Source organism: Oncorhynchus mykiss, chromosome 16 (assembly GCF_013265735.2).
Source record: "Oncorhynchus mykiss isolate Arlee chromosome 16, USDA_OmykA_1.1, whole genome shotgun sequence".
Classification (NCBI taxonomy): domain Eukaryota; kingdom Metazoa; phylum Chordata; class Actinopteri; order Salmoniformes; family Salmonidae; genus Oncorhynchus; species Oncorhynchus mykiss.
This window is the reverse complement of record NC_048580.1, coordinates 37,371,018-37,388,882: the sequence shown is the minus strand read 5'-3', so window position 1 is coordinate 37,388,882 and position 17,865 is coordinate 37,371,018. Positions and strand designations below refer to the sequence as shown.

The window sequence follows — 17,865 nt, the reverse complement described above, 5'->3', positions numbered from 1 at the left end:
AACAGGCTCCTGAACAGCTTCTATCCACAAGCCATAAGATTGCTAAATAGCAAACAGAATGGCTTCACGGATTATCAGAGTTTACCCTTGTTAAATTTTTGCACTGGTCTCTATGCACTCACAGGACTCGACACACACATTTATACTGACGCTACACACACGCACTCACATAATTTATGCTGCTGCTACTCTGTTAATCATATCTTCATGTTGAGGGGGGGAAAGTCCATAGGGGGAGTAGCGGGGGCAGTAGCGGGGGTAGTAGTGGGGGGAATGTCCATAGGGGGAGTAGCGGGGGTAGTAGCGGGGGTAGCAGTGGGGGGAATGTCCATAGGGGGAGTAGCAGTGGGGAATATGTCCATAGGGGGAGTAGCAGTGGGGAATATGTCCATAGGGGGAGTAGCAGGTGGGAATATGTCCATAGGGGGAGTAGCAGGGGGGAATATGTTCATAGGGGGAGTAGCAGGGGGGAATATGTCCATAGGGGAAGTAGCAGTGGGGAATATGTCCATAGGGGGAGTAGCAGTGGGGAATATGTCCATAGGGGGAGTAGCAGGGGGGAATATGTCCATAGGGGGAGTAGCAGGGGGGAATATGTCCATAGGGGGAGTAGCAGGGGGGAATATGTCCATAGGGGGAGTAGCAGTGGGGAATATGTCCATAGGGGGAGTAGCAGTGGGGAATATGTCCATAGGGGGAGTAGCAGGGGGGAATATGTCCATAGGGGGAGTAGCAGGGAGGAATATGTCCATAGGGGGAGTAGCAGTGGGGAATATGTCCATAGGGGGAGTAGCAGGGGGGAATATGTCCATAGGGGGAGTAGCAGGGGGGAATATGTCCATAGGGGGAGTAGCAGTGGGGAATATGTCCATAGGGGGAGTAGCAGTGGGGAATATGTCCATAGGGGGAGTAGCAGGGGGGAATATGTCCATAGGGGGAGTAGCAGTGGGGAATATGTCCATAGGGGGAGTAGCAGTGGGGAATATGTCCATAGGGGGAGTAGCAGTGGGGAATATGTCCATAGGGGGAGTAGCAGTGGGGAATATGTCCATAGGGGGAGTAGCAGTGGGGAATATGTCCATAGGGGGAGTAGCAGTGGGGAATATGTCCATAGGGGGAGTAGCAGTGGGGAATATGTCCATAGGGGGAGTAGCAGGGGGGAATATGTCCATAGGGGGAGTAGCAGGGGGGAATATGTCCATAGGGGGAGTAGCAGTGGGGAATATGTCCATAGGGGGAGTAGCAGTGGGGAATATGTCCATAGGGGGAGTAGCAGGGGGGAATATGTCCATAGGGGGAGTAGCAGGGGGGAATATGTCCATAGGGGGAGTAGCAGGGGGGAATATGTCCATAGGGGGAGTAGCAGGGAGGAATATGTCCATAGGGGGAGTAGCAGTGGGGAATATGTCCATAGGGGGAATAGCAGTGGGGAATATGTCCATAGGGGGAGTAGCAGGGGGGAATATGTCCATAGGGGGAGTAGCAGTGGGGAATATGTCCATAGGGGGAGTAGCAGGGGGGAATATGTCCATAGGGGGAGTAGCAGTGGGGAATATGTCCATAGGGGGAGTAGCAGGGCGAGGGTGGAGCAGGTATCCAACTATTCAGCAGCCTGATGATCTGAGGGTAGAAGCCATTGGACAGTCTCAGTTTTTGAAATAATGTTCCTGTACTGCCCGTCTCTAAATGATTGAAGTGAGGAGAACAAGGCATGGCTTGGGTGGCTGATGATCTTCTTGGCCTTTCTGCGACACCTGGTGTTGTCGGTGTCCTGTAAGCCAGGCAGTGTGGCTGCACTATCACCCTCTGGAAATCCTTGGTGGAGGTGTAGTTGCCGTATCAGGCTGTGATGCAGTCCGACAGTGTTCTCTCCATGGTGCTCCTGTAGAAGACCGTTTGGGCCTTCGGGGACAGGCCAAATTTCTTCAGCATCCTGAGGTTGAAGAGTCGCTGTCGTGCCTTCACTACGGTGTCCGTGTGGTCAGACCATTTCAGCTTCTCTGAGATGTGTACCCAGAGGAATTTGAAGTTATTGACCATCTCCACAGCAACCCCGTTGATGAGGATCAGTGTCGAGGAGGTAATGTTGCCTATCTTCACCACCTGGGGACGGCCTGTCAGGGAGTTCAGGACCCAGTTGCATAGGGAGGAGTTCAGACCCAGGGCTGTGAGCTTTGTAATGAGCCTATAGGGCACTATGGTACTGAAGGCCGAGCTGTAGTCGATGAACTTACATATGTCCTCAGTGGAGACCGTGTGTAGCCCACGTTGTCATCGGGGGCTCTCCTCAGCAGCTCAGGGTCATTGTGCTCAAATCTTGAGAAAAAGGTGTCCAGCTCGTCTGGTAGGTTGACGTTGGTGACCGTGACTCTCTCGTGTTTTATTTCTTGTGTGTTTTTGTTCTACCTTGTCATTTTTTTGTGCTACATTGATAACTACATTGTTGGGTTTGGAGCTTGCAAGAAAGGCATTTCACTGTACACTTGAAACATTATGACGACAATGGTGGTGTTCAACTAGATAGAACAGAAAAATGGAGCTGACAAATTGTTCCATTCTGATGCATAGGGGATCTATGACATCGGCGTATTTACTGTTATATTATCTATGGGTGTCCACTCACGTATCTCGGCCAGCCAGGTCTTGAGCTCTTCCATGGTGGCCTTGAGCCGGGTCTCCTCACGGCTGACCTGCAGGCGGCAGAGGGGGTGGAAAATGTAGTACGGGTCTACCATCTCCAGCTTGATCTTCATGCTCAGCTGTTGCAGCACCGACAGGAAGTTAATCATGAAGCCATCTGTGGACACCAGCTTGTCGTCTGTCTGCGAGAGTAGGGGAGGAGGTGGGAGGGGAAGATATTAAATATAATATGAAATAAAGAACTGCTCAATAACTCCCTTATTAGTTCTCTGTTATTTAAGGAGTGGGGCCGTCCCACTCCTTTCATATGTATTTGTATTGGTTTCTGATAGGACAGTGAAAGAATGACAGCGACGGTGGGGGGAAAGCAGTGTGTGCTGGAATAGCAGTGGGTCTCTTCAGACTTTTTGGCCAGACATTCTAGCTTGAAAGGGTCACATTAGAAACACTCAATACAGATGTTCTATAGATTAAATTAAAATAGGCTAGGATCACTAAGCTGTAAGCCTTTTACCTGCATCTGGGCTTTCTTCACATTGCGGTTGACCAGAGCTGCCATGTAGTTGAGCACTACCTCTCTTGTCTCTCCATTTAGTAGGATGTTGTGGAGAATTTTAAACAAGTCACCCTGACAAAGAAACATGTAAAAAAGTATTATGTCATGCCAACTTGAAGGAAGTCTAAATAAAAGTCACGATAGACCCAGGCAGGGCTCTAAGCTGACCTTTATTAAGTTAAAAAATGTAGGCTCACAACCAAACTTAGGAGCAAAATGAAAAATATTTGAGTTAATAAAGCTAGAATCCTGAATTGTTCTTGGCACACTGGTGCTCCTAAATAAAAATTCCAGGTCGCACAGTAAAATATTTAGCCGCATATGCAAGTAAAATGGTCGCACTGTACAGCCCTGCCAGGTGGGTGGGACTTACCCGGGCTGACTCCAGGTAGTGCTGCAGAGTTTGGCTACCCACACGAGTGTTCTCCATAGTGATCGCTGGGCCCGAGAAGTACTTGTCACCCACTTTGGTCTGAGTAGGAAAAGACCCCAAACAAAAAGTATTTTTGTTACTGGTAAAATATAATGGCAACATAATTCTGGAAGCAATATGATACAACTTGTCATGGTCATTTGTATATTTGTGAGCAATTTCTTTTTAATGCATTTTGTGAAGTAAACTTATGCAATACAACAGGAACCACCAGAAAGATGTTAATCAGCAAAATTGGTAAATTCACTAAATTCCAAGGGACAAGCAGTGCTGCTGGGCTACTTTCCTTTTCTTCTTTTGGCCACATTGCATTGAGTCACACAATCACACATTAATCTAGCTCCAGGGTGAAGTTCCCTCAATGTACAGATTTAGGATCAGCTTCCTCTCCCACAATTCTAACCTTTACTTCATTGGGATAGGGGGCAGCATTTTCACTTTTGGATGAAAAGCGTGCCCAGAGTAAACTGCCTGCTACTCAGTCCCAGATGCTAATATATGCATATTATTAGTAGTATTGGATAGAAAACACTGAAGTTTCTAAAACTGTTTGAATGATGTCCGTGAGTATAACAGAACTCATATGGCAGGCGAAAACCTGAGAAGAAATCCAACCAGGAAGTGGGAAATCTGATATTGGTAATGTTGCACTTCCCAAGGCTTCCACTAGATGTCAACAGTCTTTAGAACGTTGTTTCAGGCTTCTACTGTGGAGGGGGGCTGAATGAGAGGGGAATGAGTCAGAGGTCTGGCAGAGAGCCGCGGGCTCGTGACACGCGGTCATGAGAGCGTTAGCTCGCGTTCCATTGCTTTTCTACAGACAAAGGAATTGTCCAGTTAGAACATTATTGAAGATTTATCATAAAAACATCCTAAAGATTGATTCTATACTTCATTTGACATGTTTCTACTGACTGTAACGGAACTTTCTGAACTTTTCGTCCGACCTTTCCACTGGACTTGCCCGCGCTTCGTGAGTTTCGTTTTGTTTACTAAACGCGCGAACAACAAGGAGGTATTTGGACATAAATGATTAACTTTATTGAACAAATCAAACATTTATTGTGGAACTGGGATGTCTGTGAGTGCATTCTGATGAAGATCAAAAGTAAGAGAATATTTATAATGCTATTTCTGACTAATGTTGACTACACAACATGGCGGATATTTCTTTGGCTGGTGTGGGCTCTGAACGCTGTCCTCAGATTATTGCATGGTATGCTTTTTCAGTAAAGTTTTTTTGAAATCTGACACAGCGGTTGCATTAAGTAGAAGTTAATCTCAAAGTTCCATGTATAATAGTTGTATCTATTATCAATGTTTATTATGAGTATTTCTGTAAATTGATGTGGCTCTCTGCAAAATCACTGCATGTTTTGGAACTACTGAACATAACACGCCAATGTAAAATTAGATTTTTGGATATAAATATGAACTTCACCGAACAAAACATACATGTATTGTGTAACATGAAGTCCTATGAGTGTCATCTGACGAAGATCATCAAAGCTTAGTGATTCAATTTATCTCTATTTGTGCTTTTTGTGACTCCTCTCTTTGGCTGGAAAAATGGCTGTGTTTTTCTGTGACTTGGTCGTGACCTAACAATCGTTTGTTGAGCTTTCGCTGTAAAGCCTTTTTGAAATCAGACACTGTGGCTGGATTAACGAGAATTATATCTTTAAAATGATGCCTAATACTTGTATGTTTGAGAAATTTGATTTATCAGATTTCTGTTGTTTAAATTTGGCGCCCGGCAATTTCAATGGCTGTTGGCGAGGGATTCCCGTTCCCAGACAGGTTAACCGATAGAGTAGAAAACACAAAAAACTGACCCAGGATCAGCATCTGGGGGCAACTTCACTTTACCCCTATTACTCACGTCATCCTCTGCAAAGACCGACAGGCTGAAGAATGCTCCCAGGAAGGACAGTCTCTGAAACTCTCGGCCCATCCCCGGGCCCAGGGATTTGGGACACCACAGGGGCAGAGATGTCATCTGGACAGGACACACACGAGACAGGCACAAACTCAGCAAAAAAAGAAACTCACTTTTTCAGGACCCTGTCTTTCAAAGATAATTCATAAAAATCCAGATAACTTCACAGATCTTCATTGTAAACAGTGTTTCCCATGCTTGTTCAATGAATCATAAATAATTAATGAACATGCGCCTGTGGAACGGTCGTTAAGACACTAACAGCTTACAGATGGTAGGCAATTAAGGTCACAGTTATGAAAACGTAGGACACTAGAGGCATTTTACTGACTCTGAAAAACACCAAAAGAAAGATGCCCTGGGTCCCTGCTCATCTGTGTGAACATGCCTTAGGGATGTTGCAAGGAGGCATGACGACCTCAGATGTGGCCAGAGCAATAAATGTCAATGTCCTAAGACAGCCTAAGACAGCGCTACAGGGAAACAGGATGGACAGCTGATTATCCTCGAAGTGGCAGACCACGTGTAACAACACCTGCACAGGACCAGTACATCTGAACATCACACCTGCAGGACAGGTACAGGATGGCAGCAACTGCCCGATTTACACCAGGAATGCACAATCCTCTCCATCAGTGCTCAGACTGTCCGCAATAGGCTGAGAGCTTGTAGGCCTGTTGTAAGGCAGGTCCACACCAGACATCACCAGCAACAACATCGCCTATGGGCACAAAACCACCGTCGCTGGACCAGACAGGACTGGCAAAAAGTTCTCTTCACTGACGGGTTACGATTTTGTCTCACCAGGGGTGATGGTTGGATTCGCGTTTATCGTCGAAGGAATGAGCGTTACACCGAGGCCTGTACTTTGGAGCGGGATCGATTTGGAGGTGGAGGGTCCGTCATGGTCTGGGGCAGTGTGTCACAGCATCATCGGACTGAGCTTGTTGTCATTGCAGGCAATCTCAACGCTGTGCGTTACAGGGAAGACATCCTCCTCCCTCATGTGGTACTCTTCCTGCAGGCTCATCCTGACATGACCCTCCTGCATGACAATGCCACCAGCCATACTGCTTGTTCTAGACGTGATTTCCTGCAAGACAGGAATGTCAGTGTTCTGCCATGGTCAGCGAAGAGCCCGGATCTCAATCCCATTGAGCACATCTGGGACCTGTTGGATCAGAGGGTGAGGCCATTCCCCCCAGAAATGTCCGGGAACTTGCAAGTGCCTTGGTGGAAGAGTGGGGTAACATCTTACAGCAAGAACTGGCAGATCTGGAGCAGTCCATGAGGAGGAGATGCACTGCAGTACTTAATGCAGCTGGTGGCCACACCAGATACTGACTGTTACTTTTGATTTTGCCCCCCCCTTTGTTCAGGGGCACATTATTCCATTTCTATTAGTCACGTCTGTGGAACTTGTTCAGTTTATGTCTCAGTTGTTGAATCTTGTTAAGTTCATACAAATATTTACACGTTAAGTTTGCTGAAAATAAATGCAGTTAACAGTGAGAGGACGTTTCTATTTTTGCTGAGCTAACATGGTGACTATTACATTACTAAGCCATACTTGCTTGGTAACGGCAGAAACCAATACCACTACCCTGACAATTCAAATTGCATGTGACCTGTTCCAACACCCCTTCACAATGTGAAACAATGTTTGTGTTTTCTGCATATTGTAGATCTTTGTAATGCAATCCAGCTTAAAGTAGGATGAGGACATGCTTATTTCTCACCAAGGCACTATTACAAATGGAATTGCCTTACATCATGCTTCGCACTGATTTCAAACTCTGAATGGCACGATTCTAGTGTCGCTAAAAACCGTATAAGCTTACAGTGCCTTCGGAAAGTATTCAGACGCCTTGACTTTTCACATTTTTAGGTTAAAGCCTTAAAAATTATAATCCCTCAACTAACCCATAATGACAAAGAGAAAACCCGTTTTTAGAAATGTTTGCAAAACAAACCAGCATATTTACATACGTTTTCAGACCATTTTCTGTGAGACTCGAAATTGAGCTCAGGTGCATCCTGTTTCCATTGATCGTCCTTGAGATGTTTCTTCAACTTGATTGGAGTCCACCTGTGGTAAATTCAATTGATCGGACATGATTTGAAAAGGCACACACCTGTCTATATAAGGTCCCACAGTTGACAGTGCACGTCAGAGCAAAAATCAAGCCATGAAGTCGAAGGAATTGTCCTTAGAGCTCTGAGACAGGATTGTGAGAAACAAGATTCTCTGGTCTGATGAAACCAAGATTGAACTATTTGGCCTGAATGCCAAGCATCACATCTGGAGGAAACCTGGCACCATCCCTACGGTGAAGCATGGTGGTGGCAGCATCATGCTGTGGGGATGTTTTTCAGCGACCAGGACTGGGAGACTAGTCAGGATCGAGGCAAAGATGAACGGAGCAAAGTACAGAGATATCCTTGATGAAAACCTGCTTCAGAGAGCTCAGGACCTCAAACTGGGGCAAAGGTTCACCTTCCAACAGGACAACGAACCTAAACACACAGCCAAGACAACACAGGAGTGGCTTCGGGACACGTCTCTGAATGTCCTTGATTGGCCCAGCCAGAGCCCGGAGTTTAACGCGATCGACCATCTCTGGAGAGACCTGAAAATAGCTGTGCAGCAATGCTCCGCACCCAACCTTACAGAGCATGAGAAGATCTGCAGAGAATAATGGGAGAAACTCCACAAATACAGGTGTGCCAAGCTTGTAGCATCATACCCAAGAAGACTCGAGGCTGTAATTGCTGCCCAAGGTGCTTCAACAAAGTACTGGTAAAGGGTATAAATACCTATGTAAATGTGATATTTCAGTTGATTTAAAAAAAAAAATGAAATTAGCAAAAAAACAAATGAAAAAAACGATTTCTGCTTTGTCATTATGGGGTATTGTGTGTAGATTAATTATGATTTTTTTGTTGTTGTTTTAATACATTTTAGAATAAGGCTGTAACCTAAAAATGTGGAAAAAGTCAAGGGGTCTGAACACTTTCTGAAGGCATATATTCCTTATTTACACGTAAGGGGATTGTCTATGTCCCAAAGGGCACCCAATTTCCTTTATGGTGCAAAACTTTTGACCACAGCACTACGGGACCTAGTGAAAAGTAGTGCACTACAACGGGAATAGGGTTCCATTTGGGATGCATACTTTGTCTTCCCATGGGGAAGAAGAGTGTCAACACCTTGGATTATGAGGTGCTATGGAGGAGATCGTTAGCTAATTCTAAGGGGTGTAACGTGAACCTATGGTTCGGGTACGTATTGTGGCTTTTGGGGTCTTGGTTCGATTTCGGTACAGCGGGAAAATTAAATGTCAACAGTTACTGTAGTTAACTTATGTTTATTTAAGAAAATACAAAGTGTTGACAATCCTATTTCCATATGGTTATGAGTCATAATGCCTGATGAGAGCACAATCAAGAATACCAACACTTTGGATATTTTTACATGAAAAAAACAATTACTCAACACTAAAATAAAGTGCAATATCCATGTGAAATCAATATGTAAACATGGCTATGACATTGTATTGGCCTGTGCTATAATGTTTTCTAACAAAGAAAAATATGCATATTTGTGTGACTCTCATAAAGGGGGTGATTCTTTAGCACCCTACTTTGACTTTCCCACTCTGGGGTAATGAGATGGGATGTCACTGTTAAGTAGCTCTGGAGCCCTGGAGGTCCATCCATCTGTAGTAAGCGCAACACAGGGGCATTGGCCAATTCATTGGCAACTTTGATTTTGCTTGATTGTATAGAGCGAGTAGTACCAGTTTGCTGAAATGGGTGCGAGAGGGCAAAGTTTGCATCGTGGCTCACGCACTTTCACGAGGTGCTGAAACCCCCTATTCTTCTCAACCACTGAGAGTGGGCGTATATCCGCAGCTGTAAACATACCTATCGCTCTTGTCATTTCTTTGGCCTGGTCAGAATCCGCTGTAAAGGGCTGCTTAAATGTATGGGGAAGATGTAGTTGTGTGGTTGTTGTTTTGCGTTTCCGTCTTGGTAGGAATACTGGGGTGATGTCAGCGTAAATGTGACAACATGTTTGAGGTCTCTCTGTCCATCGCCATAGTAATCTACTGGGAAGCCAAAATGTTCCCAAACGGAAGATTTAAACGACGATGGATAATTCTCCTGGTTTATCTACCTCACCACTCGCCATCGTACAGAACAAGTTCCCGGCTGCACCTCACAAAAGGACAGCTTTAAATGAGACAATTAAGATTTTACTTTTGAAACAACGTGAGCATAGGCTCTAGTTGATTTAACAGAATAGCCTCAAATGTTTGTTTTTTTTCAGATCAGATTTACTCGAGAAGGAGCGAAGGCATAGCCTACAGGCCGAGTGTTTCACTTTTTAATGTATTAATTCATGTTCAGTGTGGACCGAACCGAGGTCCCTGTACCAAATGGTTTGGTACGAAAAAAGTACCTTTAAACCCCTACAAATTATGTAATAGATGAAGAGATAAGAAAGATGGCTCCGTCTCTCAGAACATACTCACCAAATTGCACATGGGGTGAGTCTTCCCAAACTTTATCTCACAGAGCTCAGCTAAAGCCTGTAGAAAACAAAACACGTCGTAAGTGAACGTTAAATAAAGACCCATCCAAAATAACCTCATAACATTGGCCATTGACTGTTAAAATGACCATATTCAAATGTGATTTTCAAATAAGTTTCCGTAAAAAAAAAAAAAAACGCCCGATGTCATGTTATGACAGATGTGTGTAAAGAGTACGGGGAGCCATATAAATAGAATTACTAGCCCCTTAGACCACGGCAATTTGAATGGAACAAACGTGCACACTCAATATAGCAACCGGTCCACCAATAAAATAACCATTGCCTTCAATGGGAAAATTCCCATTCTTGAATGAATGAATGAATGAATGAATGAATATATTATATATATATATTCATTCATATACAGTGCCTTGCGAAAGTATTCGGCCCCCTTGAACTTTGCGACCTTTTGCCACATTTCAGGCTTCAAACATAAAGATATAAAACTGTATTTTTTTGTGAAGAATCAACAACAAGTGGGACACAATCATGAAGTGGAACGACATTTATTGGATATTTCAAACTTTTTTAACAAATCAAAAACTGAAAAATTGGGCGTGCAAAATTATTCAGCCCCCTTAAGTTAATACTTTGTAGCGCCACCTTTTGCTGCGATTACAGCTGTAAGTCGCTTGGGGTATGTCTCTATCAGTTTTGCACATCGAGAGACTGAATTTTTTTCCCATTCCTCCTTGCAAAACAGCTCGAGCTCAGTGAGGTTGGATGAAGAGCATTTGTGAACAGCAGTTTTCAGTTCTTTCCACAGATTCTCGATTGGATTCAGGTCTGGACTTTGACTTGGCCATTCTAACACCTGGATATGTTTATTTTTGAACCATTCCATTGTAGATTTTGCTTTATGTTTTGGATCATTGTCTTGTTGGAAGACAAATCTTCGTCCCAGTCTCAGGTCTTTTGCAGACTCCATCAGGTTTTCTTCCAGAATGGTCCTGTATTTGGCTCCATCCATCTTCCCATCAATTTTAACCATCTTCCCTGTCCCTGCTGAAGAAAAACAGGCCCAAACCATGATGCTGCCACCACCATGTTTGACAGTGGGGATGGTGTGTGTTCAGGGTGATGAGCTGTGTTGCTTTTACGCCAAACATAACGTTTTGCATTGTTGCCAAAAAGTTCAATTTTGGATTCATCTGACCAGAGCACCTTCTTCCACATGTTTGGTGTGTCACCCAGGTGGCTTGTGGCAAACTTTAAACAACACTTTTTATGGATATCTTTAAGAAATGGCTTTCTTCTTGCCACTCTTCCATAAAGGCCAGATTTGTGCAATATACGACTGATTGTTGTCCTATGGACAGAGTCTCCCACCTCAGCTGTAGATCTCTGCAGTTCATCCAGAGTGATCATGGGCCTCTTGGCTGCATCGCTGATCAGTCTTCTCCTTGTATGAGCTGAAAGTTTAGAGGGACGGCCAGGTCTTGGTAGATTTGCAGTGGTCTGATACTCCTTCCATTTCAATATTATCGCTTGCACAGTGCTCCTTGGGATGTTTAAAGCTTGGGAAATCTTTTTGTATCCAAATCCGGCTTTAAACTTCTTCACAACAGTATCTCGGACATGCCTGGTGTGTTCCTTGTTCTTCATGATGCTCTCTGCGCTTTTAACGGACCTCTGAGACTATCACAGTGCAGGTGCATTTATACGGAGACTTGATTACACACAGGTGGATTGTATTTATCATCATTAGTCATTTAGGTCAACATTGGATCATTCAGAGATCCTCACTGAACTTCTGGAGAGAGTTTGCTGCACTGAAAGTAAAGGGGCGTGTGTGTGTGTGTGTGTGTGTGTGTGTGTGTGTGTGTGTGTGTGTGTGTGTGTATATATATATATATATATATATATATATAGTGGGAGCCTAAAAGGTTCACTCAGGGTTTACCGGGAACATAATCCATTTGGCACATCTCAAACTCCCCCCCTATCAGTTAAATAGACAGGCTCTCTCACAGGCTGCAGTACTTCACCGCTGCCACCTTACCATGAGGGGGAATTTAAAGTTGTCACTGTCGAAGGAACATTCTTTCACAGCCAGACCCAGCCCTTGAAGGATTGGAACGAAGATCTGAAAGACACAGAAGCGCAGGTGAGCAAATGAGGATTGCACCACAGTAAAGATAGCTGAAAATCAACATGGTGAAATCTACAGGATAACTTGGTAATCTGCTGCATTTCACATGGTTTTTCTCAAGTGTTTGACCAAATTCTCAATTACCAAATGTTTTCTAATGGACCTTTAAATGCTCAGTCTTACCTTCTACTAGCTTGGACAACGTCACACTAACAAAAGCATAGTCTGTGTGTCATTCGGTCTGTCGGTTGAGCCCACCTGTCTGAAGACCTCCTCCTGGTGGGTCATGCGGGCCAGCTCCTGGATAAAGCCATACGGCAGGTTTCGGCACAGCATGTAGGGCACCAGCAGGGACTGCTGCAGGGGGCTCCTGAGTGGAGGGGCAAGGGGAGGAGGAACGCTTTTACTCAGACACACAACATACCTGAACCATGTCACCTGGCCAAATACTATTTTGAGGCCAAATTAGGAGCGTATTTTGAGTGAGAAAATGTGCATTGTATTCTTGTTTTCTACCATTTAACAATTGGCAGAACAGGCATTCTAACAAAAGCCTATTTTATACTGCACGTATGTTAGCGCCGAGTTACTAAAAGCGTTGCGTTACTATAACGAACATAAAAATATTTCAAGAGCAGCTTTTTCCATCTTCATAACACTGCAAAAATCTAAAACTTTGTCAGAAACTAATCCATGCTTTTGTCACTTCAAGATTAAACCACTGCAATGCTCTACTCTCCAGCACTAAATAAACTTCCGCTAGTGCTAAATAATCTGCCAGAATCTTGACTAGAACCCCAAAATGATAATACATCTATCATATTACTCCAGGGCTAGCCACTCGACACTGGCTTGATGTTAAGGCTAGGGCTGATTAAGGTACAAATCATTACACTGACAAGCTCTTACCCATCTCTCCGATTTGGTCCTGCCGTACATACCTACATGTATGCTGCAGTCACAAGACACAGGCCTCATTGTCCCTAGAATTTCTAAGCAAACAGCTGGAGGCTGGGCTTTCTCCTACAGATCGCCATTTTTATGGAATGGTCTACCAATCCTTGAGAGAGATGCAGACTCGGTCTCAACCGACAAGTCTTTACTGAAGACTCATCTTTTCAGTAGGTCCAGTGATTGAGCAGTCTGGCCAAAAGGTGCTAATGTGAATGGCAAGACATTGGCGTGACGAACCACCCTTGCAGTCTTTGCCTGGCCGGCTCCTCCCGCTCTCCACTGGGATTCTCTGCCTCTGACCCCATTACGTGGGCTGAGTAACTGGTTTGCTAGTGCTCTCCCATGTCGTCCCTAGAAGGAGTGCATCACGACTTGAGTGGGTTGTCACTGACATTATCTTCCTGTTCGGTCTCGCGCCCCCTCGGGCTCGCGTGGTGGGGGCGAGCATCGAGGGCTGTACGCTGCCTTATCTCAGGGTAGTATTAGTTTGTCTGTTGATATCCCTCTGGTGGTGCGAGGCTGTTCTTTGGCAAAGTGGGTGGGGTTATATTCTGCCTGGTTTGTCCTGTCCAGGGGAATTGTCAGACGGGACCACGGTGTCCCCCAACCCCGTCTCAGTCCTTATGCTGCAATAGTCTACACAATATATACAAAAGTATGTGGACTCCCCTTCAAATTAGTGGATTTGGCTATTTCAGCCACACCTGTTGCTGACTTGAATGAAATTGAGCAACAACGCGTAGAGCTTAAAAATAGTCTGTCCTTGGTTGCAACACTCACTACGGAGTTCCAAACTGCTTCTGGAAGCAACATCAGCACAATAAATGTTCGCTGGGACGTTCATGAAATGGGTTTCTTTGGCCGAGCAGCCGACAGAAAGCTAAGATCACCATGCGCAATGCCAAGCGTCGGCTGGAGTGGTGTAAAACTCGCCGCCATTGGACTCTGGAGCAGTGAAAACGCATTGTCTGTACATAGTGCCAACTGTAAAGTTTGGTGGATGAGGAATAATGGTCTGGGGCTATATTACATGGTTCGGGCTAGGCCCCTTAGTTCCAGTGAAGGGGCCTAGTGAAATTTTAACGCTATGGCATACAATGACATTCTAGACGATTCTGTGCTTACAACAGTTTGGTGAAGACTCTTTCCTGTTTCAGTATGACAATGCCCCTGTGCACAAAGCAAGGTCCATACAGAAATGGTTTGTCAAGATCGGTGTGGAAGAACTTGACTGGCCTGCACAGATCCCTGACCTCAACCCAATCAAACACATTTGGGATGAATTGAAATGCCGACTGCGAGCCAGGCCAAATTGTCCAACATCAGTGCCCAACCTCACTAATGCTTGTGGCTGAATGGAAGCAAGTCCCCATAGCAATGTTCCAACATCTAGTGGAAAGCCTTCCCAGAAGAATGGAGGTTGTTATAGCAGCAAAGGGAAGACCAAATCTATATCAATACATGATTTTAGAATGAGATTTTCAACAAGCAGGTGACTGCATACTTTTGGTCATGTAGTGTATGTGCTGAGGGGCTACGGTCAATCAGTCATATTTCTCCTGTGTGATCTTAAGGATACTACCTCGATTTCTCCAATCTTTCGCTCTTCCTTCCCGGAGGATCTGAGGCCTAGGACCACACCTCAGAACTACCTGGCCACTCCTGCTTGGCTTTGTCCCCAGTCTACCTGGTTGGGCTGCTGATCCAGTTTCCGCTGTTCTGCCTGCAGCTATGGAACCCTGACCTGATTCTGCTATACTATGAACCAAAGATAAATTATATAAAGGATGATAGTAAAAAGCTTTCGAGCACCTTCAATGAAATTTTGGGCAAAAAGGCTAACTCAGCTCCAACATTCATTGAATCAGATGGCTCATTCGTTACAAAACCCACTGATATTGCCAACTACTTTGATGATTTTTTAATTGGCATGATTAGCAAACTTGGGCATGACATGCCAGCAACAAATGCAGACACTACACATCCAAGTACAGTACCAGTCAAAAGTTTGGACACACCTACTCATTCAAGGGTTTTTCTTTATTTGTATTATTTTCTACACTGTAAAATAATAGTGAAGACATCACAACTATGAAATAACAAATAAGTAATCATGTGGTAACCCAAAAACCCCAAAATATATTTTGGATTCTTCAAAGTAGCCACCCTTCGCCTTGACAGCTTTGCGTACACTTGGCATTCTCTAAACCAGCTTTACCTGGAATGCTTTTCCAAAAGTCTTGAAGGAGTTCCCACACATAGGGAGCACTTTTTCGCCGCTTTTCTTTCACTCTGCGGTCCAACTTATCCCAAACCATCTCAATTGTGTTGAGGTCGGGTGATTGTGGAGGCCAGGTAATCTGATGCAGCACTCCATCACTCTCCTTCTTGGTCAAATAGCCCTTACACAGCCTGGAGGTGTGTTGGGTCATCGTCCTGTTGAAAAACAAATGAGAGTGGGACTAAGCGCAAACTAGATGGGATGGCGTATTGCTGCAGAATGCTGTTGTATCCATGCTTGTTAAGCATGCCTGAATTTTAAATAAATCACTGTCACCAGCAAAGCACCCCCACACAATTACACCTCCTCCTCCATGCTTCACGGTGGGAACGACACATGCGGAGATCATCCGTTCACTTACTCTGCGTCTCACAAAGACACGGCACGGCGGTGGTATCAGACCAAAGGACAGATTTCCACCAGTCTAATATCCATTGATCGTGTTTCTTGGCCCAAGCAATTCTCTTCTTATTATTTGTGTCCTTTGGTAGTGGTTTCTTTGCAGCAACCCGACCAAGAAGGCCTGATTCATGCAGTCTCCTCTGAACAGTTGATGTTGAGATGTGTCTGTTATTCACTCTGTGAAGCATTTATTTGGGCTGCAATCTGAGGTGCAGTTAACTCTACTGAACTGATCCTCTGCAGCAGAGGTAACTCTGGGTCTTCCTTTCCTGTGGCGGTCCTCATGAGAGCCAGCTTCAAAGCGCTTGATGGTTTTTGCAACTGCACTTTAAGAGACTTTCAAAGTTCTTGACATTTTCCGGATTGACTGACCTTCTTGTCTTAAAGTAATGACGGACTGTTGTTTCTCTTTGCTTATTTGAGCTGTTCTTGCCATAATATGGACTTGGTCTTTTACCAAATAGGGCTATCTTCTGTATACCATCCCCTACTTTGTCACAACACAACTGATTGGCTCAAACACATTAAGAAGGAAAGAAATTCCACAAATTAACTTTTAACAAGGCACAGCTGTTAACTGAAATGCATTCCAGGTGACTCATGAATCTGGTTGAGAGAATGCCCAGAGTGTGCAAAGCTGTCATCAAGTCAAAGTGACTACTTTGAAGAATCTCAAATTAAAATACATTTTGCTTAAAACTTTGTTACTACATGATTCCCTATGTGTTATTTCATAGTTTTGATGTCTTCACTACTATTCTACAATGTAGAAAATAGTAAAAAATAAACCCCTTGAATGAGTAAGTGTGTCCAAACTTTTGACTGGTACTGTATATCTGACCAAATTATGAAAGACAAGCATTGTACATTTGAATTCCTTCAAATGAGTTTAGAAGACGTTAAAAAAGTATTGTTGTCTATCAACTATGACAAGCCACCGGTGTCTGACAACTTGGATGGAAAATTACTGAGGATAATAATGGACGATATTGCCCATCCTATGTTGCCATATCTTCAATTTAAGTCTTCTAGAAAGTGTGTGCCCTCAGGCCTGGAGGGAACAAAAGTCATTCCGCTACCTAAGAATAGTAAAGCGCACTTTACTGGCTCATAACGCCAACCAATCAGCCTTTTACCAACCCTTATTAAACTTTTGATTTTTTTTTTTTTTTACCAGATACAATGCTATTTTACAGTCAACAAATTGACAGACTTTCAGCACACTTACAGGGAAGGATATTCAACAAGCACAACACTTACACAAATGACTGATGATTGGCTGAGAGGAATTAATGATAAAAAGATTGTCGGGCTGATATGTTAGACTTCAGTGTGGTTTTTGACATTATCGATCATTGTCTGCTGCTGGAAAAATGTGTGTGTTATGGCTTTACACCCCCTGCTATATTGTGGATAAAGAGTTACCTGTATAACATAACACATAGGGTGCTCTTCAATATAATCCAAGTAGAATCAGTAATTCACCAGGGAAGCTGTCTTGGCCCATTACTTTTTTCAATCTTTACTAACGACACGCTACTGGCTTTGAGTAAAGTCAGTGTGTCTATGCATGCGGACGACTCCACATCAGCTACTAAAATAACTTGAACTAGATTGAGAATGGGTGTCAAGGAATAAGTTAGCCCTAAATATTTAAAAAACTAAAAGCATTGTACATATTGATACAACAGTAGCTAAGATGGGGATAAGTCTGTCCATAATAAGGTGCTCATCTGCCTTAACACGATCAACAAGGCTGGTCCTACAGGCCCTAGTTTTGTCGCACCTGGACTACCGTTGAGACGTGTGGTCAAGGGCCAAAAAGGGGGATTTAGGAAAATTACAATTGGCTCAGAACAGGGCAGCACGGCTGGCCCCTAAATGTACATGGGGAGCTAACATTAATGATAAGCAGGTAAATCTCTCATGGCTCAAAGTGGAGGAGAAATTGACTTCATCACTACTTGC

At 44.1% G+C, this 17,865-nt stretch overlaps 1 protein-coding gene across 5 annotated transcripts in view; it reads right to left on the bottom strand.

Moving 5' to 3' along the window:
• LOC110491883 (ubiquitin conjugation factor E4 B) overlaps window positions 1-17,865 on the bottom strand; it is a 99,200-nt gene that overhangs the window by 39,295 nt on the left and 42,040 nt on the right. For all 5 annotated transcript variants that reach the window (XM_036946777.1, XM_036946774.1, XM_036946776.1 and 2 more), the window contains 7 exons: window positions 12,519-12,630; window positions 12,171-12,254; window positions 10,107-10,163; window positions 5,512-5,628; window positions 3,570-3,668; window positions 3,155-3,268; window positions 2,624-2,822 (listed from right to left, as the gene is read on the bottom strand). In XM_036946777.1, the coding sequence (XP_036802672.1) occupies window positions 2,624-2,822; window positions 3,155-3,268; window positions 3,570-3,668; window positions 5,512-5,628; window positions 10,107-10,163; window positions 12,171-12,254; window positions 12,519-12,630 (782 nt within the window). The remainder of the gene's footprint in view (window positions 1-2,623; window positions 2,823-3,154; window positions 3,269-3,569; window positions 3,669-5,511; window positions 5,629-10,106; window positions 10,164-12,170; window positions 12,255-12,518; window positions 12,631-17,865) is intronic.